Below are 17256 nucleotides of genomic sequence, written 5' to 3'. Positions count from 1 at the left end.
GATGTTCTCTTCAGTTCGAGCCTGCGGTGTGCCCCTCCGAATCGCTGACCTCTCCGAAGCAGTAAGACGCTGCATTCTATTTTATCTCGCATATCGACACAAACTGGGCAGGAATTGATTCTCTCCGGCTATTGACTCGTGCTATTTTTACACTTCCTGTTTTGCAGCGTTGTTGCGTGAAGTATCCAGCCTGTTCTATCCTTTTAGCCCTTTTTACTTTGTTCCCCTGACAACCTCTCTCCGCTTTCTGTACGTTGAAGAATGGGACGTCTGGCAAGCAGGCTCTTCAGATGTTTCCTCAGAGTAAAGTTACGTTTCTCGAATGTTAGTGTCTTTTGGTTGGCTGGAATAGTGGTGACTGCTTCTTACAAATCTTATCAAATCTCCCTTTATAAATTACCAAGCACTGCTTGTTGCAATGATCAGAAGTTATTCCTGCTCTTTTCAAACTCCAAAATAAAAAATCTTGCTGCCTGTACCATTGTCAGAGCGATTCTGTGTAACTTCTTAAAGTAGTTCAAATCTATGCAACGCCCATAGAGAAATGCACCCTGTATGTATTAAATGAGTTTAGCCTGTCTTAAAGTGAACCTCCAGACTAGAAATCTACTCAGCAGCACTAAAAAGGCTTGGTGTTTCTTTCACAGTTTCGCAGCATCAGAACTTTTTTTTTTTTTTTTTTTTTTACCCAAGCCTCGTTTTTTAGCTGCACAGACAAAAACTGCCCAGGCATTTTCCCCTGATGCTGTGCAAAGCATGATGGGATTTCTGACGACGTTCTCGTTCTGCTGTTTTGGTGCAGTTTTTGAATTTCAGATTTGAAGTCTAGCGTGCGCAGCAGGGTGGGGTGATCAGGACACAGGACAGTTGGAACGGTGTCTCATGCTCCCTGTCATCTCCTTTAACCAAAAAGATGGCTGCCCCCATGAAATCAGACATTTGCCTGTTCTTTTAAAACAGGGTGGGTAGAGATTATATTACCTTTAACATAACTAATGTAACTTAATGACAGTATTTTTTGTTTAGACTGAAGTTTCTCTTTAATTCCCCCTAATCCCCTAATCTGTGACTAATCACCTGTTTAATTTGATCTACCTGCTGTGTCAGCTCAGGAATCTGCTGTCTCGGCAGAGCAGCTAACTTGTAAACCCAGCATGTTAAACCTGTGTCTGTTTCCATGAAAGCAGGAAGTAGAGGCGCTGCAGATTTATTGCATAATCTGTATCTGCTGTATCTGCTGTAACAAGATAATGTTTTTCTTTCAATGTTATGCTGTTGTTTATCTTAGCAGAGAGGAAGTTCCGATAAAGGATACCCGGGGTGACATGATGAGATAGACATGTGTATGTACAGTGCCAAGCACACTAATAACTATGCTGTGTTCCTTTTTTTCCCTTTCTTTGCCTGAAAGAGTTAAATATCAGGTATGTAAGTGGCTGACTCAGTCCTGACTACAGTGTGACCCTCACTAAGGGCTTGTTTCCACTGTAGCGGTGCGGAATCGCCTGGATTCCACCGCTGAAGAAATCGCATGCGGCTGCGTTTCTGCATGCAGATTTACCCGCGATTTCGCATGCGATTGAATTTAACCATGTCACTGCCTGTGTTAAGTTCCATTGGCTTTCATGCGAAATCGCATGCGAAATCGTGGGGAGATCCGCATGACAAAGCCGCATGCGATTTCCCTATTGAATACATTAGCGGCGATTCGCCCGCATTCCTGCCGCACGCGAGGGTCGTGCAGATTTTCCCCGCACCGAAAAACGCCGCCGTGGAAACTGCCCCATCCACTAACATTAAGTATGCGAATCCGCATGCAGTGCCCGCATGCGGATTCGCTATAGTGGAAACGAGCCCTTAGACATTCCAATTATAAAACACTTTCCTAGCAGAAAATTGATTGAGAGCAGGAAAGTCAATAGTTCATAGATTTTAGCTCTGGCATACTTCAATGAATGTGTCATTGAGCAAAAACAATAAAACAGTAAAAACTTAAATAGTAGATTTAAATATAAAACTGTGGAATATCTTACAAAGTCATTTTTAGGAGAAGGATAGATACAATAATTTACTTCATCAGTTTATTTTCGCTTCGGGAGTCCTTTAAATAAAAAAATGGCTGGAGTTTTGAAAAGCAGCGCTGTGATTGGCTGTTCTGGGCGGCAGTTAGTAATACACAGATGAAGTTTTGGACGAGTTTTATGCTGAATGGGGCCGGAGGAATAGTCTGGAGTCTCAGAGGAAGCCTTTAACTTTCTGCTTGTTCAGACTATTAAAGAATGAATCTGCAGAAAGTGCTGGGCTGGTTAGGAGCCACCAGAGCCGCCTGTGTGTCACTGCAATGATTTGGCAGCGACAGAGGAGAGCAGATTGACTTTCTCATCTCAAGTTCACAGATTCAGTGCCACACTTTTTTGTTTTTTTTTGTTCAAGAAAAATGGAAACTTAAAGCGGACCTAAACTCAGAACTTCCTCTCTGCTCTAAAAGATAAGCAACAGCACAATAACCTTTAAGGAAAAACGTTTCTTTGTTACAGCTGGTATAAATGTGTTTACTTGCTGCTTTCATAGAAGCAGACATATTGTTAACATCCTGTGTTTACGAATTAGGTCTCTGCCGTGGCAGGCGGTTGATGCAGTTGAGAAATCAAATTACAACTTGTGCTTAGTCACAGAAGAGGGGAAATTAGACCGGCTAAACTCTCTAAATACATACAGGGGGCATTTCTCTGTTTTTCCTTCTAACCTGTGCAAGCGTTCAGGTCCACTTTAATGGAAGTGAATTCTTGTATCGTTGATTTGCAGTCCCTCTCCTGGCTAACCTTCTTATTTGTCAGCAATAGGGTCTCCCCGTTTTATATTTCCTTTCTGCTAGAGATAGTTGGGAGATGCCAGTCATTGCGCATTCGGAAATGCTGAAAACAGCTGATTTTACCGATCACCTTCCCAAGTTACAATTCAGTAAACCCATCTCCGCACAGAAAATCACAGTTCCCGACTAGTGAGGTAAATGACCGACTTGTGCGGTAATTACGTCAGGAAATGTCAAATGTTAAGGGCTCTTTCACATTAGGGCAGATTTTCTGCGTTTCAACGCAACGGGCAAAGTTTGCGTCACCCAAGGTGAAATGAAAGGCCATAGACTTTCATTTTAGCTTTCACATAACGCTGCGTTTTTGTGCGTTGCGTTACGACGCACCCAGGCGCAGTTTTTCGGCCGACGCTAGCTTTATGCGTTACAATGTTAGTCAATGTAAAACGCACACTATGCACGTTTTTAAACCGTTAACGCAGGCAATCAGTCCCAGAATGCAACAGAGGAACAATGTAGAAAGTTGAAAACTAAAAAGAAAAAAAAATTAACCTGCGTTTTTCCTATGTGCTGTAACGCATTGAAACGCACACTCACTGCAGTGCAACGCATATCAAAAAGCATTAAAACGCATACAACAAAACGTATGCTTTGAGCGTTCTCCAACGCAAGCGCTGATGTGAAAAAGCCCTAATTCACAAAGATTTCCGCATTTTAATTACCAGTCAAAAGTGTTTGTGTTTTTTTTTTTTTTTTTTCTCCAGCTCACAGCAGCTGATAACTTGCTCTCCCCCTGCTGTCTCTGTGCGGTAACTTGACTGACAGCCTTTGGGGAGAGCCAGGCAGCCAATAGGGAGAGCCACACAGCCTGCTCCTCACTGTGATTGGATGCAATAGGGATGCAGGTGGTTCTTTCAGTGTATCAAAGCAGAAGCAGCAGATAATTCTGCAGGCATCCCTGCATATCTTTTAGATGTGCATATTTGTATTGTAGCACACAGAAGAGCGCCCCCTGCTGGCTGCAGCACATCTAAAGGGATGACAGGCTGCATTGGACAGAAAACCTCTGAGTCACACACACAGCTCCCTGCCTGCCGGCTGCCCTGCTAGAAGGCTGGTAAGTGACTCTTACCAACCAGGGCTTAGTGAATTGAGGCATGTTTGTTCAGTAAATTACTGAACTTCTGCCTCATGGGGGGGAAAACTTTTGTGAATTTGGAAAAAAAAGTGTAAAATACCGCAGGAGGTTTTTTTTTACCGTCAAGAATGATTTTACTGAACTGCCCATTGTGAGGCTATGTATACTTGTCAGTTGTAGCTGGTATCAGGCATGGTTACCACGGCGCCATATACATTTTCCCTTGGTATTGTGGGCCCTGGTGCCTGTTCATAGCAGAACCCGCCTCCCCCCCTTCTCCTACTTGTATACATTAGGAGTGGATGAATAACTGGCTAGAAATAAATGCTGACAAAACTGAGGTTCCTGTTATCGGAGGTCAGCGCTCAATGGCAAAGTAGATCCAGTCCCGGCCAGCCCCACTGAGGATAGCGAGCTCAGACCTGAACAGCTCAGGTCTGGTGTGCTTCAAGTAGATGAGCAAATGATGATAATTCCCTTTTAAACAATACCAGTTGCCTGGCTGTCCTGCTGATCTCTTTGGCTGCAGTAGTGTCTGAATCACACACCTGAAAGATGCATGCAGCTAATCCAGTCACACTTCAGTCAGAGCAGCTGATCTGCATATACTTGTTCAGAGTCTATGGCTAAAGTATTAGAGGCAGAAGATCAGGAGGACAGCCAGGCAACTGGTATTGCTTAAAAGAAAATATGGCAGCTTCAATATCCCTGTTGCTTTAGGTTTCCTTAAACATCATACATGTTCAGTTCTTCTTTAGTGTCTCTTCCGTCACATCAGGAACTTTACACCATGCGTGGGTAACCTGCAATAGAGGAACAGAGAAATTGCAGTGTATACAGCTGCCGCTGGTTCATGTGCCTGTTACAGGGCTATATGTACTGTCACCCGAATAAGTCAAATGAAAATGCCATTGGATAGTAATTTAACCGATTAGTTAGAGAACAGCAAATTAATAGATGATTTCGGTAGCCACTGTCCAGTTCAGGAGCAGCAATTCATTACTGCTTTTATATAGCAAAACAAAATGCATGCTGGGATTGTTGTGGCTCTGTACAATGAACAAGCTGGCACATTGTTGCATTCCAGCGGTTCTGGAGGCGTGTTTAGCTATCATGGACAACAAAGGGATGATTTGCATATTCAGCAGTGATGCATTGTGGGAGACCTCATATGCTCACTCCAACCAGCGTAATCGCAGATACCTTCTGTTTTAAGAAGGAAGATTTCTGTTTTGCATAACATTTTTAGTAAGTTTGCACCTTGGTCCTTTTGTAGCTCCTTACACACCTAGCAGTTCTGGTTCACAATGAGCTTGCTGGGTAATCTCTAAGGGCGCGTTCACACTAGGGGCGTTTTTGGCCTTTTTTCCAGCGCAGACAAATTTCAAAATTGCCCACAAAAGGCTTGTGCAATAAATCTCTATGAAAAGGTTCATATCGGCAGTCTGCAAAGCAGTGACTGTACCACTTTTGGAGCGTTTTTGCTATAATGGAAAGTATAGGAAAAGCGCTAAACGCTCACAAAACCGCTTTATGTGGCGATTGCGATCGCATGTTTTAGAATACATTGTATTTATTATTTTCCGGGTCAGAGTTCACTTCCTGACTTGCATCATGGAGCGCCGGGGGGAGGGGGGAGAAGCCGCACAAAATTGCAAAACGCTTGCGATTACGATTTTAGATGTCTCATAGCGCTGTACTGAGAACTACTTTGCAGACAAGTTATGGACAAAGGGCATTATGGATCGTAGCACAGATGTATGGTACATCTTGTGCTAAGTAAACAGAAATGGCTCTGTCAGCAAATACTGTACAGCCATATTGAGATAAAAGGAGGGCCCTGCCCATACATACAAGATTATGGAGGGGGGTAATCTGCAAATGAGATGGCTAGTTGGAAGCAGGGATAGTTCACTGACCAGCAGTGTTGCCAACTCGTCCCTTTTAAAGGACTTCCAAGGCGAAAATAAACAAGCGATTGTATCCAACTTCCTTCACCTAAAAATGATTTTTTTTTTTTTTTAATTTATTCCACAGTTTTGTTTTGTTTTAAATCTACTTTTTACGTTTTTTTTTTTTTTTTTGTTTTTTTTAAACTTTTTTTTTTTTGTTTTTCCTCCATGCCACAGTCACTGAAATATGCCAGAGCTAAAAGCTATGAGCCTGTGACCCTTTTTATCTCCTCCCTGCTCTTAGAAGCCATTTCCTGCTAGGAAGGTGTTTTATAGTTGAGAGAAAAGAGGAGCACAGCATAGTTATTTGTGTGCTAGGCGCACTGTACATACCCATGTCTTCCTCATCATGTCATATGTCACCTCGGGTATCCACTTCAGCCCGCAGGTGTTTTCACCTTCAGGACGAAGGCAATTTTCCCCTGTCAGCGCTCCTCCCATTCATCCGCCAATAACATTATCACTACTCATCACACATAAATGATCTATACCTTGTTTTGTTTTTTTGACACCTATTAGGCTTTCTTTGGGTGGTACATTTTGCTAAGAATTATTTTATCCTAAATGCATTTTACCAGGAATAATAAGAAAAAAATGGGGAAAAAAATTCTGTTTTCAGCCATTATAGTTTTAAAATAAAACGTTCTCCTGTAGGAAAAAAATCCACACATTTTATTGCCCCAGTTGTCTCGGTTATTGCAACGTTTAAAATATTTCCCTAGTACAATGTATGGCACAAATATTTTATTTGGAAATAAAGGTGCATTTTCTCGGTTTTAATTCCATCACTAATTACAGGCCCATATGGGCTCAAGGTAATAAGGTATATACCAGTGATGGCTAACCTTGGCACTCCAGCTGTGACAAAACTGCAAATCCCATCATGCCTCTGCCTCCCCGAGTTATGCTTAGAGCTGTCAGAGTATTGCAATGCCTAATGGGACTTGTAGTTCTACCACAGCTGGAGTGCCAAGGTTAGCCATCACTGGAATATACGGTAGTAATATACCTTCACAACATACATATTTAAAAAGTTTAGTCCCTAAGGTAACTATTTATGTATTGTTTTTAAACTAATTTTTTTTTTTTAAACGTGTGTTTTTATTTTTTTAGTTAATGGGCAGGGTGGGGAGTCGATCAGTTTTTATATAGTGTGCGTGTTTTTTTTTTTTTTTTTTTTTTTTTTTCCCCATTTGTACTTAAATTTACTGTTTGGCCACTAGGTGGCGCTGAGCACTCTCCTGGAGGATACCATGGAGTGCAAAATCTTTTTTATTTTTTTTATTTTTTACATTTCATGGTTCATGAATCAATTACATCCTGATTGGAGGCATTTGATTCATTTGCAGGGAATCGTTTGCCTCCGGGGAACACTGGTTCCTCTTCAGCAATCAATCTCCTGTAATAGAGGCAGGGAGCAGCCTGCACAGGCAGATATGCGTGCACAAGGGCAGCAACACTGCTGGACGGATATATTCGTCCAGATTGCCTTTGAGTGTCGATTTTTGGACAAATATAGCCGTCCAGATTGGCTTAAGTGATTAATTACTGACACACATGAATTACACAGGTCTTGTGGATAGTTAGATGCAGTTTAGGCCAAGTCAGACAAAAAACGGCTCTGGAAATTTGGGTGCGCCGTCATAGGCCGTAATGTGAATTATGGATATAGAGGTGCTCAGTCAGTAACTCGGGTGCCGTTAAGAGTCTGAGTCGAAATTACGATAAAAACAGCGTAATTTGGTCGTCAGCAATACCTGGCAGACACATTACGTCTTACCCCAGAGTCCACAGCGGCCTTTAGGGGGAATGGTAATTAACGCCCGTGCCCAAATTTCCCACCGCCTTAATTGCATGTATACGTTTTGGCACTGATTGTGTACCAAATCCACAGCCCTGGTAAGTATTTGACTATAGAGGGTTTTTTTTTTTTTGTTTTTTTTTCCCCGACTCCACAGCCCTGTAGGTTATGCTCGCATTGTCAGGAACTGTGAAGCATACAGTCTATGAAAAGTATGCTTCACTCCCAGTGTTAACGCACGCGATTAACGGTTAGTTCGCTACCATGCCACATGTTATACCGCAACATTCCCACCGCACTATGGAGTCGGAGCTATGGTGGTTTCCTAAACTGAGGAGTCGAAGTTGGATCATTTTTGTACCGACTCCACAGCCTTGCTATGAACACCTTATAGATTGTGCATTGGAGTGTGGTAAGCTGCGTGTATGCTGCACCACAACACTTCAATGTGAACATGGCCTAGGCTAGCTGCAAGCTTGGAGCTGTTATATATATATATATATATATTTTTTTTTTTATTAGTTTTGGTTCGTTGTCTGTTCGTATTCCATGTATGCAGTTTGACTGCCCTCTAGTGGCTTTTTCTGATATTGCATGCAACTTTTACACTTGCAAGAGAATGCCAGGTGGGTGGGGTGTGCAATTGGCTACCTAGCCGCTCTGGCTTCCTATTCTCGAGGCCACGTCTGGCTACCTATATTGAGGGGAGGTGTGTGGGGGCTACTTCTGACTGCCTATACTGTGATGCCCCTCTGGCTACTTGTGCTATGGGGGCTACCCATACTGGAGGACTACTTATTATGCCTTTAGGTGCGACCTATTAGGGAGCCCCTCTGGCTACCTAAACTTGTTGGAGAGGAGAATACTTTTGTAGTGGGGAGGGGGGGGGGGGTAGTTCAGCTCTGGCTTACCTATATTGAGGGGGACTACTGGCATGGCTGGCCAGCTATGCAGTGGTTGCTGCTAGTGGCCAGAGGGATTCAGACAGACGTTATGGGCGCAGGATGCCTCCAGGGGGCTGCAAGAAGCCCCGAGTAAGGTAAACTCCTTTTTTTTTTTTTAATTTACACTTAAAGAGAAACCGTAACCAAGAATTGAACTTCATCCCAATCAGTAGCTGATATGATATTGTGGTGAAACCTACAGCCCCATCCCCACAGTGTGATGTCAGGACCATGGTCCTGACAGTTTCCGGTCTGTGAACCTTGTGGAATCGTGGGACATAACAGCTGTTTGCAGCTGTTTCCAACTGGCAAAATAGCAAGCAGCATCTCCTTCCGATATCACCTGCCAGCAGTAAAAATGTCACCATGTGATAAATGTCAGACTGTAAATCAGGGAGAGGAAATATCTTACGATGCGCAAACACTGACTAAATCCTTTATACATAATTATTGTAAGAATGAAGCATTTTCATCGGAGTTCCTCTTTAACCCTATAATAGTGGAGGGCACAAAAATGCCTCTTTTTCTTGGGGGGGGGGGGGGGGGGGGGCTCAACCAAAAAATTTTCTTTGGGAATTCTAGCTACGCCCCTGAGCATCAGATTGTGAGTTTCTCCTGGGACCAGTTGGTGACATGATTGTGTGCTGTGTAAAGCACCACAGGAGAGGTTTTGGATAGATAAAGCCATAATAATAAGACAACTGAAGCGAAAGGTGTATTGAGGCTGCCATATTTATTTCCTTTTTTTAAACCATACCAGTTGCTTGGCTGTCCTGATGATCTTCTGCCTATAATCATTTTATCCACCGTCCCTGAACAAGCATGCAGCAGATCAGGTGTTTCTGACATTGTCAGATATGACAAGATTAGCTGTATGCTTGTTTCTGGTGTGATTCAGACACTACTGCAGCCAAATAGACCAGCAGGGCTGCCAGGCAACGGTATTGATGATAAAATAATAAATAGGGCAGCCTCCATATACCTCTCACTTCAGTTGCCCTATAAAGGTTGTCTTTTTGCAGTACTGCTATTTGTTGGAAATATTAGCTTATTTTGAAGTTTTCTCCTTTACTTATTTAACAAAGGCATCTTTTGCTTTTTCAATAAAATGTAAAGTTTGGAATTGCAGTTTTTTTTACTTTGGGTTCTAAGAACTATTTGTACTTTTTTTTTAATCTGCAGAAGTTGCAAAGAGCTGCCAAGAGCGAGAGAACCTTGGAATGCTGGTGTGGTCTCCCAACCAAAACCTGTCCGAGGCTAAACGTAAGTAACAATGAACAGTCTGATATTCAATACGCCCTAAAATGGCAATTAGTGCTAAAAGTCCAGCTTCAGCCAATTTTATTTCCTATAGAGGGGAATGGCTGAGTCATCCAGCACAAGAAGTAGGTCAGTACACAGGAATCGTCCTTGGCGTTTATTCATTGCAAAGTGAAAGTCCTAACGGAGATAGTGCGCCAAGATTCCACAGCACTGAGGGGAAGAAGGCTGGAGTCTAAGGCAGCACGTCTGTCCTGGTTCTGTCTGTTACCTTGACAAAGGGAACTCTAACTGGCCACGAAAATATTGTATGTGGCATGGTTTGCATTTTCTAGTGAACAGATAATTCCATGTGACCCGAATAGCCCCACTGCAGTCCATCATGAATGCGGCTGCCAGAATTATCCACTCCTCCCATCGCTCCACCATGGCGGCTCCCCTCCGTGAATCCCTCCACTGGCTTCCTATCCAGTCCAGAATCAGATTCAAGATATTGTGTCTGACCTACAAATCCATCCACAAAACCCGTCCAACCTACATTTCTGATCTTACTCAGAGGTACACACCTAGCCGCTCACTCCGCTCCTCCAATGAACTTCGCCTGACCGTCCCCCGCATCACCCAGTCCCATGCACGCCTCCAAGACTTCTCAAGAGCCGCTCAGACACTATGGAACTCCCTACCTCCACCCATTAGGGCAGCCCCCTCCTTCAACACCTTCAAGAAAGCCCTCAAAACTCACCTTTTCACTCTTGCCTACCACCCCTCACAATTGCTCTAAACCCACAGCCGAACTCTGGTCCCCTACCTCTCGTGTCCCTACCTCTCCCTCTAGATTGTAAGCCTTTGGGCAGGGTCCTCACTCCTTTTGTGTCCTACCTGATCATGCACCTCCATTACTGTGCACCCATGCTATGCATCTGAGTGAACCTAACTTGCCTAATCTCCATGCTCCCATCCAGTGACTGACTAAGCATTACCTGGTACTCATACTGTGCTGCGTGATCTGGTTTTCTTGTATTCCTGTATTGTTATATTGCTGTTTGTCACCCCTAAATATTGTCTGTAACCTAAATTAATGTCCAGCGCTGCGTAATATGTTGGCGCTTTATAAATACAACAAATAAATAAATAATAAATGTGTGCTGATCAGGACTGTGGAGTCGGTACAAAAATCTTCCGACTCCTCAGTTTATGAAACCACTGACTCCAGGTACCCAAAATGGCTCCGACTTCGACTCCTTAGTCTAATACTTACTAGGGCTATGGATTTTGTACAAAATCATCCGACTCCTCAGTTTATGAAATCACCGACTCCACAACTCCGGGTACCCAGAATTTCTTCAACTCCACAGCCCTGGTGCTGATCTGCTCTGTCTAATGCATGTCAAGTGGCACCATTCAGAGGTTAAAGCAAACCTGAACCTTTTTTTTTAAATTCATTTTTATTTTTTTATTAAAAATGCTAATCTATCTTTACATTTTTCTTCCCGCCATCCCTCCCTCTTCCCCGGAGAGCCCGTCAGTATGATCGGCTGTTATAGGCATTAGCCTATGACAGGCGATCATCTTGTGAGCCACTCGAGGGGACAGCTCAGTGACAGAGCTGTCCCCGTACATCGCTGCAGGAGATCGCAGCACTGTACATAGACATAACGGCTGTTTTCTGTTTCTAACAGCCTGCCAGCTGCGATCAGGACTAGCAGGCTGATCACGGAGCTCCGCCTCTCGGCAGGGAACGATCGCATATGTGCGCGAGCGTTCCCTGCTGATCTCCGCCTACAGGGTCCTGGGCAGCCACTTTGCTGCCACCGATTGGCATTAGGAAGTCGCAGAGTGGATAAGGCAAGCCAGCACACTTGTCCCTTAGTTTCTATGAGCAGTTTCTGGGGGTGGTTTTCTGGGCATGATTTTGCATTTGATATAATTTTTTTTTCTATATACACTATGCTTTTTACAAAGGTGGTGCACATGATTATGAACAAAGCACCTCAAACAGCAGCAGTATTAGGGGTATGGAGGCTGCCATATTTATATTATTTCAGCACAACCAGTTGCTTGGCAGTCCTGATGTTTCATGCATCAATAGTGTCTGAATCAAGCATGTAGCTAATCTTGCCAGATTTGTGCCAGAAACATGATCTGCATGCTTGTTCAGGGTCTACAGGGTACAATTATTGGAGGCAGAGGGTCAGCAGGACTTTCAGGCAATCTGCATTGTTTAAAAGGCAATAAATGGCAGCCTCCATATCCTTCACATTTCAGATGTGCTATTAAGCAGATAAGCTGTTGTGTGGATCTTTATTAGACATTTTATGTAAGACTCTTAAAATCAGCATATATTATCCCTGGGTGAGACCTTTGTCTCCCTCTGTTGTACATTTGTGGTATTTCAGCCTTGTGTGACTTTAATATGTTCATATCTGATGGAATCCTGTAAAGAGCACTCCCCCTGCTGTCACATGACTGGACATGGCACTGGTCAGCACTATAAGGCAGGAGTAGGGAACCATGGCTCTCCGGCTGTTAAGGAACTACAAGTCCCACAATGCATTGCAGGAGTCTGGCAGCCACAGTCATGATTAATAAAGGCAAATGCATGCTAGGATTTGTGGTTTTATCACAGCTGGAGAGCCTAGGTTCCCTACCGCTGCTATAAGGCATGCTGCAGGCACACCTTTTTGACATGGATTTGCTTTAAAGAGAATATGTACTCTAAAATTCTTACAATAAAAAGCATACCATTCTATTCATTATGTTCTCCTGGGCCCCTCTGTGCTGTTTCTGCCACTCCCTGCTGCAATCCTGGATTGTAATTGCCAGTTTTAGGCAGTGTTAACAAACAAGACATGGCTGCTAACCAGCATGTGATAGGCTGAGAGGAGCTCAGTCTGTGACTCATACAGAGTCTGCAGGGGGCCTGGAGAGGGTGTGTATAGCTTCTATCCTATCACAAGCAGACCAGCACATTCCTGCCTGAGTGCCTGAGCCCGACAAAGCTGTCAGAGGATAGAAGATTTGATTATATAACTGAGATAATACAGCCACTGTGCAACTAGGAAAGGCTGCAGTAAGACAGACCACATTAGAACAGGTATAGGAACTTATAGGATAGAAGAAATAAGGCTGAACATTTTGTTAGAGTCTCTTTAAGCTTACCTTAAAGGATTCCTGAAGTGAGAGTTTTATAGAGGCTGACATATTTATTTTCTTTTTAAACCATACTAGTTGCCTGGCTGTCCTGCAGATCTCTTTGGCTGCAGTTGTCACAACAAAAATTGGGCAAGCACCAGTGTAATAAATCAGTTAAAAAAGAGATAATACATAGATATATATGTGGATGCAGAAAAGGATCTCAAGACAACAAGATTAAATCCCAGAACAAGCAAGATCCCGATCAGTACCGCACCACACAAAGAAGTGGTGATAATGGTACAAAATATGAGCTTCATTGTAGTCTAAATTACACAAGATGAATAACAGCAATTAAAACCAAAATGTCCAGGAATCACACAAAGTACAGGAATCAGTAAATACAGGTAGTCCTTGGTTAACAAATGAGATAGGGACTGACATCTCGTTCTTAACCTGAATCTGTCCTCAAGTCGGGACAGCCGATCTGTTTAGTGATACGGAGGTGGTTTTCAGAGGCAGAGGGTGACGCCAGGGCACGGGAGGTGTGCGGTATGTAGCTGCTCACCTCCCCACACACACATGACGTCTTTAGATTAATGTTAAAGTACTTAAAAACATTTAAATCACAGCAATCCGTGGCTCGCAGTGACGTCATCGACGGGGCGGAGCTATCAGCGGGCCGTTCGTATCGGCGGGCCGTACGTAACCCGAGGGCTACCTGTACATATAATGATAAAGCCCAACACTTCTTCTGCTCCAAATGAATGCATACAATGAAGCATAAGGCGAGGGAAAGTGACCTGTGCTTGCAGCAAAGGGTAGATGGTAAAGTACTGTAGTAACAATAAAGTGCATAGAATGATACATGAGGTAAGGGAAAATAGTGTAGGTAGTAAAGAACAACATACTAAAGTGCCTGAAAAGATGAAGGTGACCAACCAGGAACAAGGGAGATCAGCGTGAATGAAGAGGTCCGACCGGACCAAAGAATAAGTGACACCCACAAGAGGAACATGAAAAAAGGCACTCACCAAATGCAGCAGGAGAGGAAGAGTCGACTCTTCCCCTCCTTTTTTTTTTTTTTAATTGCTTTTATTCATCTTGTGTAATTTAAGGGGCCCATACACTCAGCCGATTTTCTAGCCGATAGATCGATTGCAAATCGGTTGGCCAATCAACCGATCGATGGGCGATTTCGATGGATTTCCATCGAACTGGCAGGGTGGAAAATTTAGGTCGATCTGATGAGATTGCTTATCAGTTTACATTGGCCTTAATGGAAATCTGATGGCAAAAAAATGCCATCAGATCGAATTTCAATAGATTTCAAACTGAAATCTATTGGAATTCTATCCTGGTAAAAAATGTTCTAAAAACGCATCAGATAGATCAGATGCATTTCTTATCTATCTGCTGCCAATCTGACGAGTGTATGGGCACCTTTAGACTACAATAAAGCTCATGATTTGTACCATTATTACAACTTCTTAGTGTGGTGCGGTACTGATGGGGATCTTGCTTGTTCTGTGTTTTAATCTTTTTGGCTACTAAAAAAAACACAGCTAAAAGACTATTTAAAGAGACTCCGTAACAAAAATTGCATCCTGTTTTTTATCATCCTACAAGTTCCAAAAGCTATTCTAATGTGTTCTGGCTTACTGCAACCCTTTCTGCTATCACAGTCTCTGTAATAAATCAATGTATCTTTCCCCTGTCAGACTTGTCAGCCTGTGTCTGGAAGGCTGCCAAGTTCTTCAGTGTTGTGGTTCTGCTATGAACTCCCCCTTCCAGCCCCCTCTCTGCACACTGCCTGTGTGATATTTAGATTAGTGCAGCTTCTCTCTTATCTTTTACAAGCTGGATAAATCGTCCTCTGAGCTGGCTGGGCTTTCACATACTGAGGAATTACATACAGGAAGAGCTGTCTGCACTCTGCAGGAAGAAACAGCCTGACACTTCAGTGGATGAGAGCTGAAGGGGGAAAGAAACACACAAATGATCTCTTGAGATTCAAAAGGAAGGGTGTATACAGCCTGATTGTGTATGGATGTATTTTCTATATGTGGACATACTGTACATCAACCTACTTCCTGCTTTGGTGGCCATTTTGTTTGTTTATAAACAAACTTTTTAAAACGGTTTTTAACCACTTTTAATGCGGCGAGGAGCGGCGAAATTGTGACAGAGGGTAATAGGAGATGTCCCCTAACACACTGGTATGTTTACTTTTGTGCGATTTTTAACAATACAGATTCTCTTTAATATAGATCCTGATAAGGTCTAGAAACAAACAATTTGCCTACTATCGACCTTTTTATGAGCGGGGCAGCCGTGTGTCTCGCAGCGCTTGGATAGCATTTGTGATGTCCCTGTGAGCTTGTGAAGGTGACTGCTGGCCCCCAGGGGCTCTCATGAGGCCCAACACACGGACACTTCTTAACTGCCACTTTTTTTTCTTTCAGTGGACGAATATATATCTGTTGCTAAAGAAAAACACGGATATAACATGGAGCAGGTAATATTTTTGTTTGTTTTTAATGATGTAATTTTATTTTTTAATAGCAACCAATAAAGTATTTCATTGTTTTTGGTTTCTTCCTCTTTCTAATTAACCAGTTAAAACTGACTTATTAAAATGCCCTGTTTCAGCCTGTTAACGGCAACAGGGCGTTTTAATAAGTCGCTCACGCCGCCGCTTCGCACGTGTGCACGTTCCGCTCCCAACACCGTTAACCGGGGGGGCTCCGTATTTCGTGATTGGGGAAGAGGATCGAGCGGTCCTCTACCCAATCGCAATGCCTGGAATGAATGGACATGACCACGATCAGCCGCCATGTCCATTCATAAAACAGGAAGCCATCACAGTTCAGTAAAATATTTTTTTTAAAAAGTGTACACTTCCTCTAAAACACTTGTGTTCACTAGCGCCATCTTGTGGCCAAAAAGTAAAATTACACACATACTTATACACAATATTAACAAAATTAATAACTTACACTTCCAAAGTACCCCCCTCCAAAAAGAAGAAAAAAAAAACTTGTAAAAAAATAGTTTGTTTAATAATTGGGACAACTGGGCAAATAAAATGTGTCGGTTTTAACCACAGGAGAACGTTTAATTTTAAAACTATAATGGCTGAAAGCTGAGAAATTTTGGATTTTTTTCCATTATTTTCTTATTTTTCCTGTTAAGACGCATTTAGAATAAACAAAAAAAAATTCTTAGCAAAAAATGTACTACCCACAGAAAGCCTAATTGGTGGCGAAAAAAATGAGGTATAGATCATTTTGTTGTGATAAGTAGTAATAAAGTTATTAGAGAATAAAAGGGAGGAGCACTGATAGGTAAAAAATTGCTCCGGTCAGTTAGGGAAATAAACACTTGGGGATGAACTGGTTAAAGTGAACCTTAAGTCACAAAAAAACAAACAAACAAACTGTTTTACTCACCTGGGGCTTCCCTCAGCCCCCTGCAGCTGCTCGGCGCCCTCGCTGTGTCTCTCCGATCCTCCCGTCCCCGCCGGCGACCACTTCCGGTTTCGCCATCAGGACCCGACAGGCTGGGAACGCGAGTGACTATTCGTGTTCCCAGCCACAATATCGCCCCCTATACCGCTATTGCGGCAGGGAAGGCCACAATAGCAGGATAGGGGGAGATATTGTGGCTGGGAACGCGAATAATCACTCGCGTTCCCAGCCTGTCGGGTCCTGATTGCGAAACCGGAAGTGGTCGCCGGCGGGGACGGGAGGATCGGAGAGACACGGCGAGGGCACCGAGCAGCTGCAGGGGGCTGAGGGAGGACCCAGGCGAATAAAACTTCCTTATGTATTGATTGTCCATTACGCTCATCACAAGTGAAAATTTGCATACAATAACGCCTGCCTTGTAGTTTACAAAAGTTATCCATTCATAACAGCTGACGGAGCTAAAAAAGTTTGTCATTTTTAATCTAGTAAAAATCTCTGATTTTGCAGCGCCACCAGACCTTTCATTGTCCCGCTTGTATTGTGTCCATACGTATGAAGTGTCTTTTATGTCTTCTGCCCAGCTCACGATGTCATCTGCTTCTCTCTCAGGCCCTCGGTATGCTTTTCTGGCACAAGCACAACATAGAGAAGTCGCTGGCAGATCTGCCCAACTTCACGCCGTTTCCAGACGAGTGGACGGTGGAGGATAAAGTGCTGTTCGAACAAGCGTTTGGCTTCCATGGCAAA

The 17256-nt window shown here is 43.2% G+C and overlaps 1 protein-coding gene across 1 annotated transcript in view; it reads left to right on the top strand.

Annotated features, from left to right (window-relative positions):
- The window catches only part of LOC137543896 (REST corepressor 1-like), a gene marked incomplete at its 3' end in the record, with an annotated part of 48829 nt that extends 31579 nt beyond the window's left edge, over window positions 1-17250 (top strand). The window contains exons 3-5 of the mRNA XM_068264968.1: window positions 9830-9910; window positions 15505-15557; window positions 17119-17250. Of these exons, the coding sequence (XP_068121069.1) occupies window positions 9830-9910; window positions 15505-15557; window positions 17119-17250 (266 nt within the window). The remainder of the gene's footprint in view (window positions 1-9829; window positions 9911-15504; window positions 15558-17118) is intronic.
- Window positions 17251-17256: the final 6 nt, after the last annotated feature.

Source organism: Hyperolius riggenbachi, unplaced genomic scaffold (assembly GCF_040937935.1).
Source record: "Hyperolius riggenbachi isolate aHypRig1 unplaced genomic scaffold, aHypRig1.pri scaffold_330, whole genome shotgun sequence".
In the NCBI taxonomy this organism is placed as follows: Eukaryota; Metazoa; Chordata; class Amphibia; order Anura; family Hyperoliidae; genus Hyperolius; species Hyperolius riggenbachi.
This window is presented reverse-complemented; position numbering and strand designations above follow the sequence as displayed.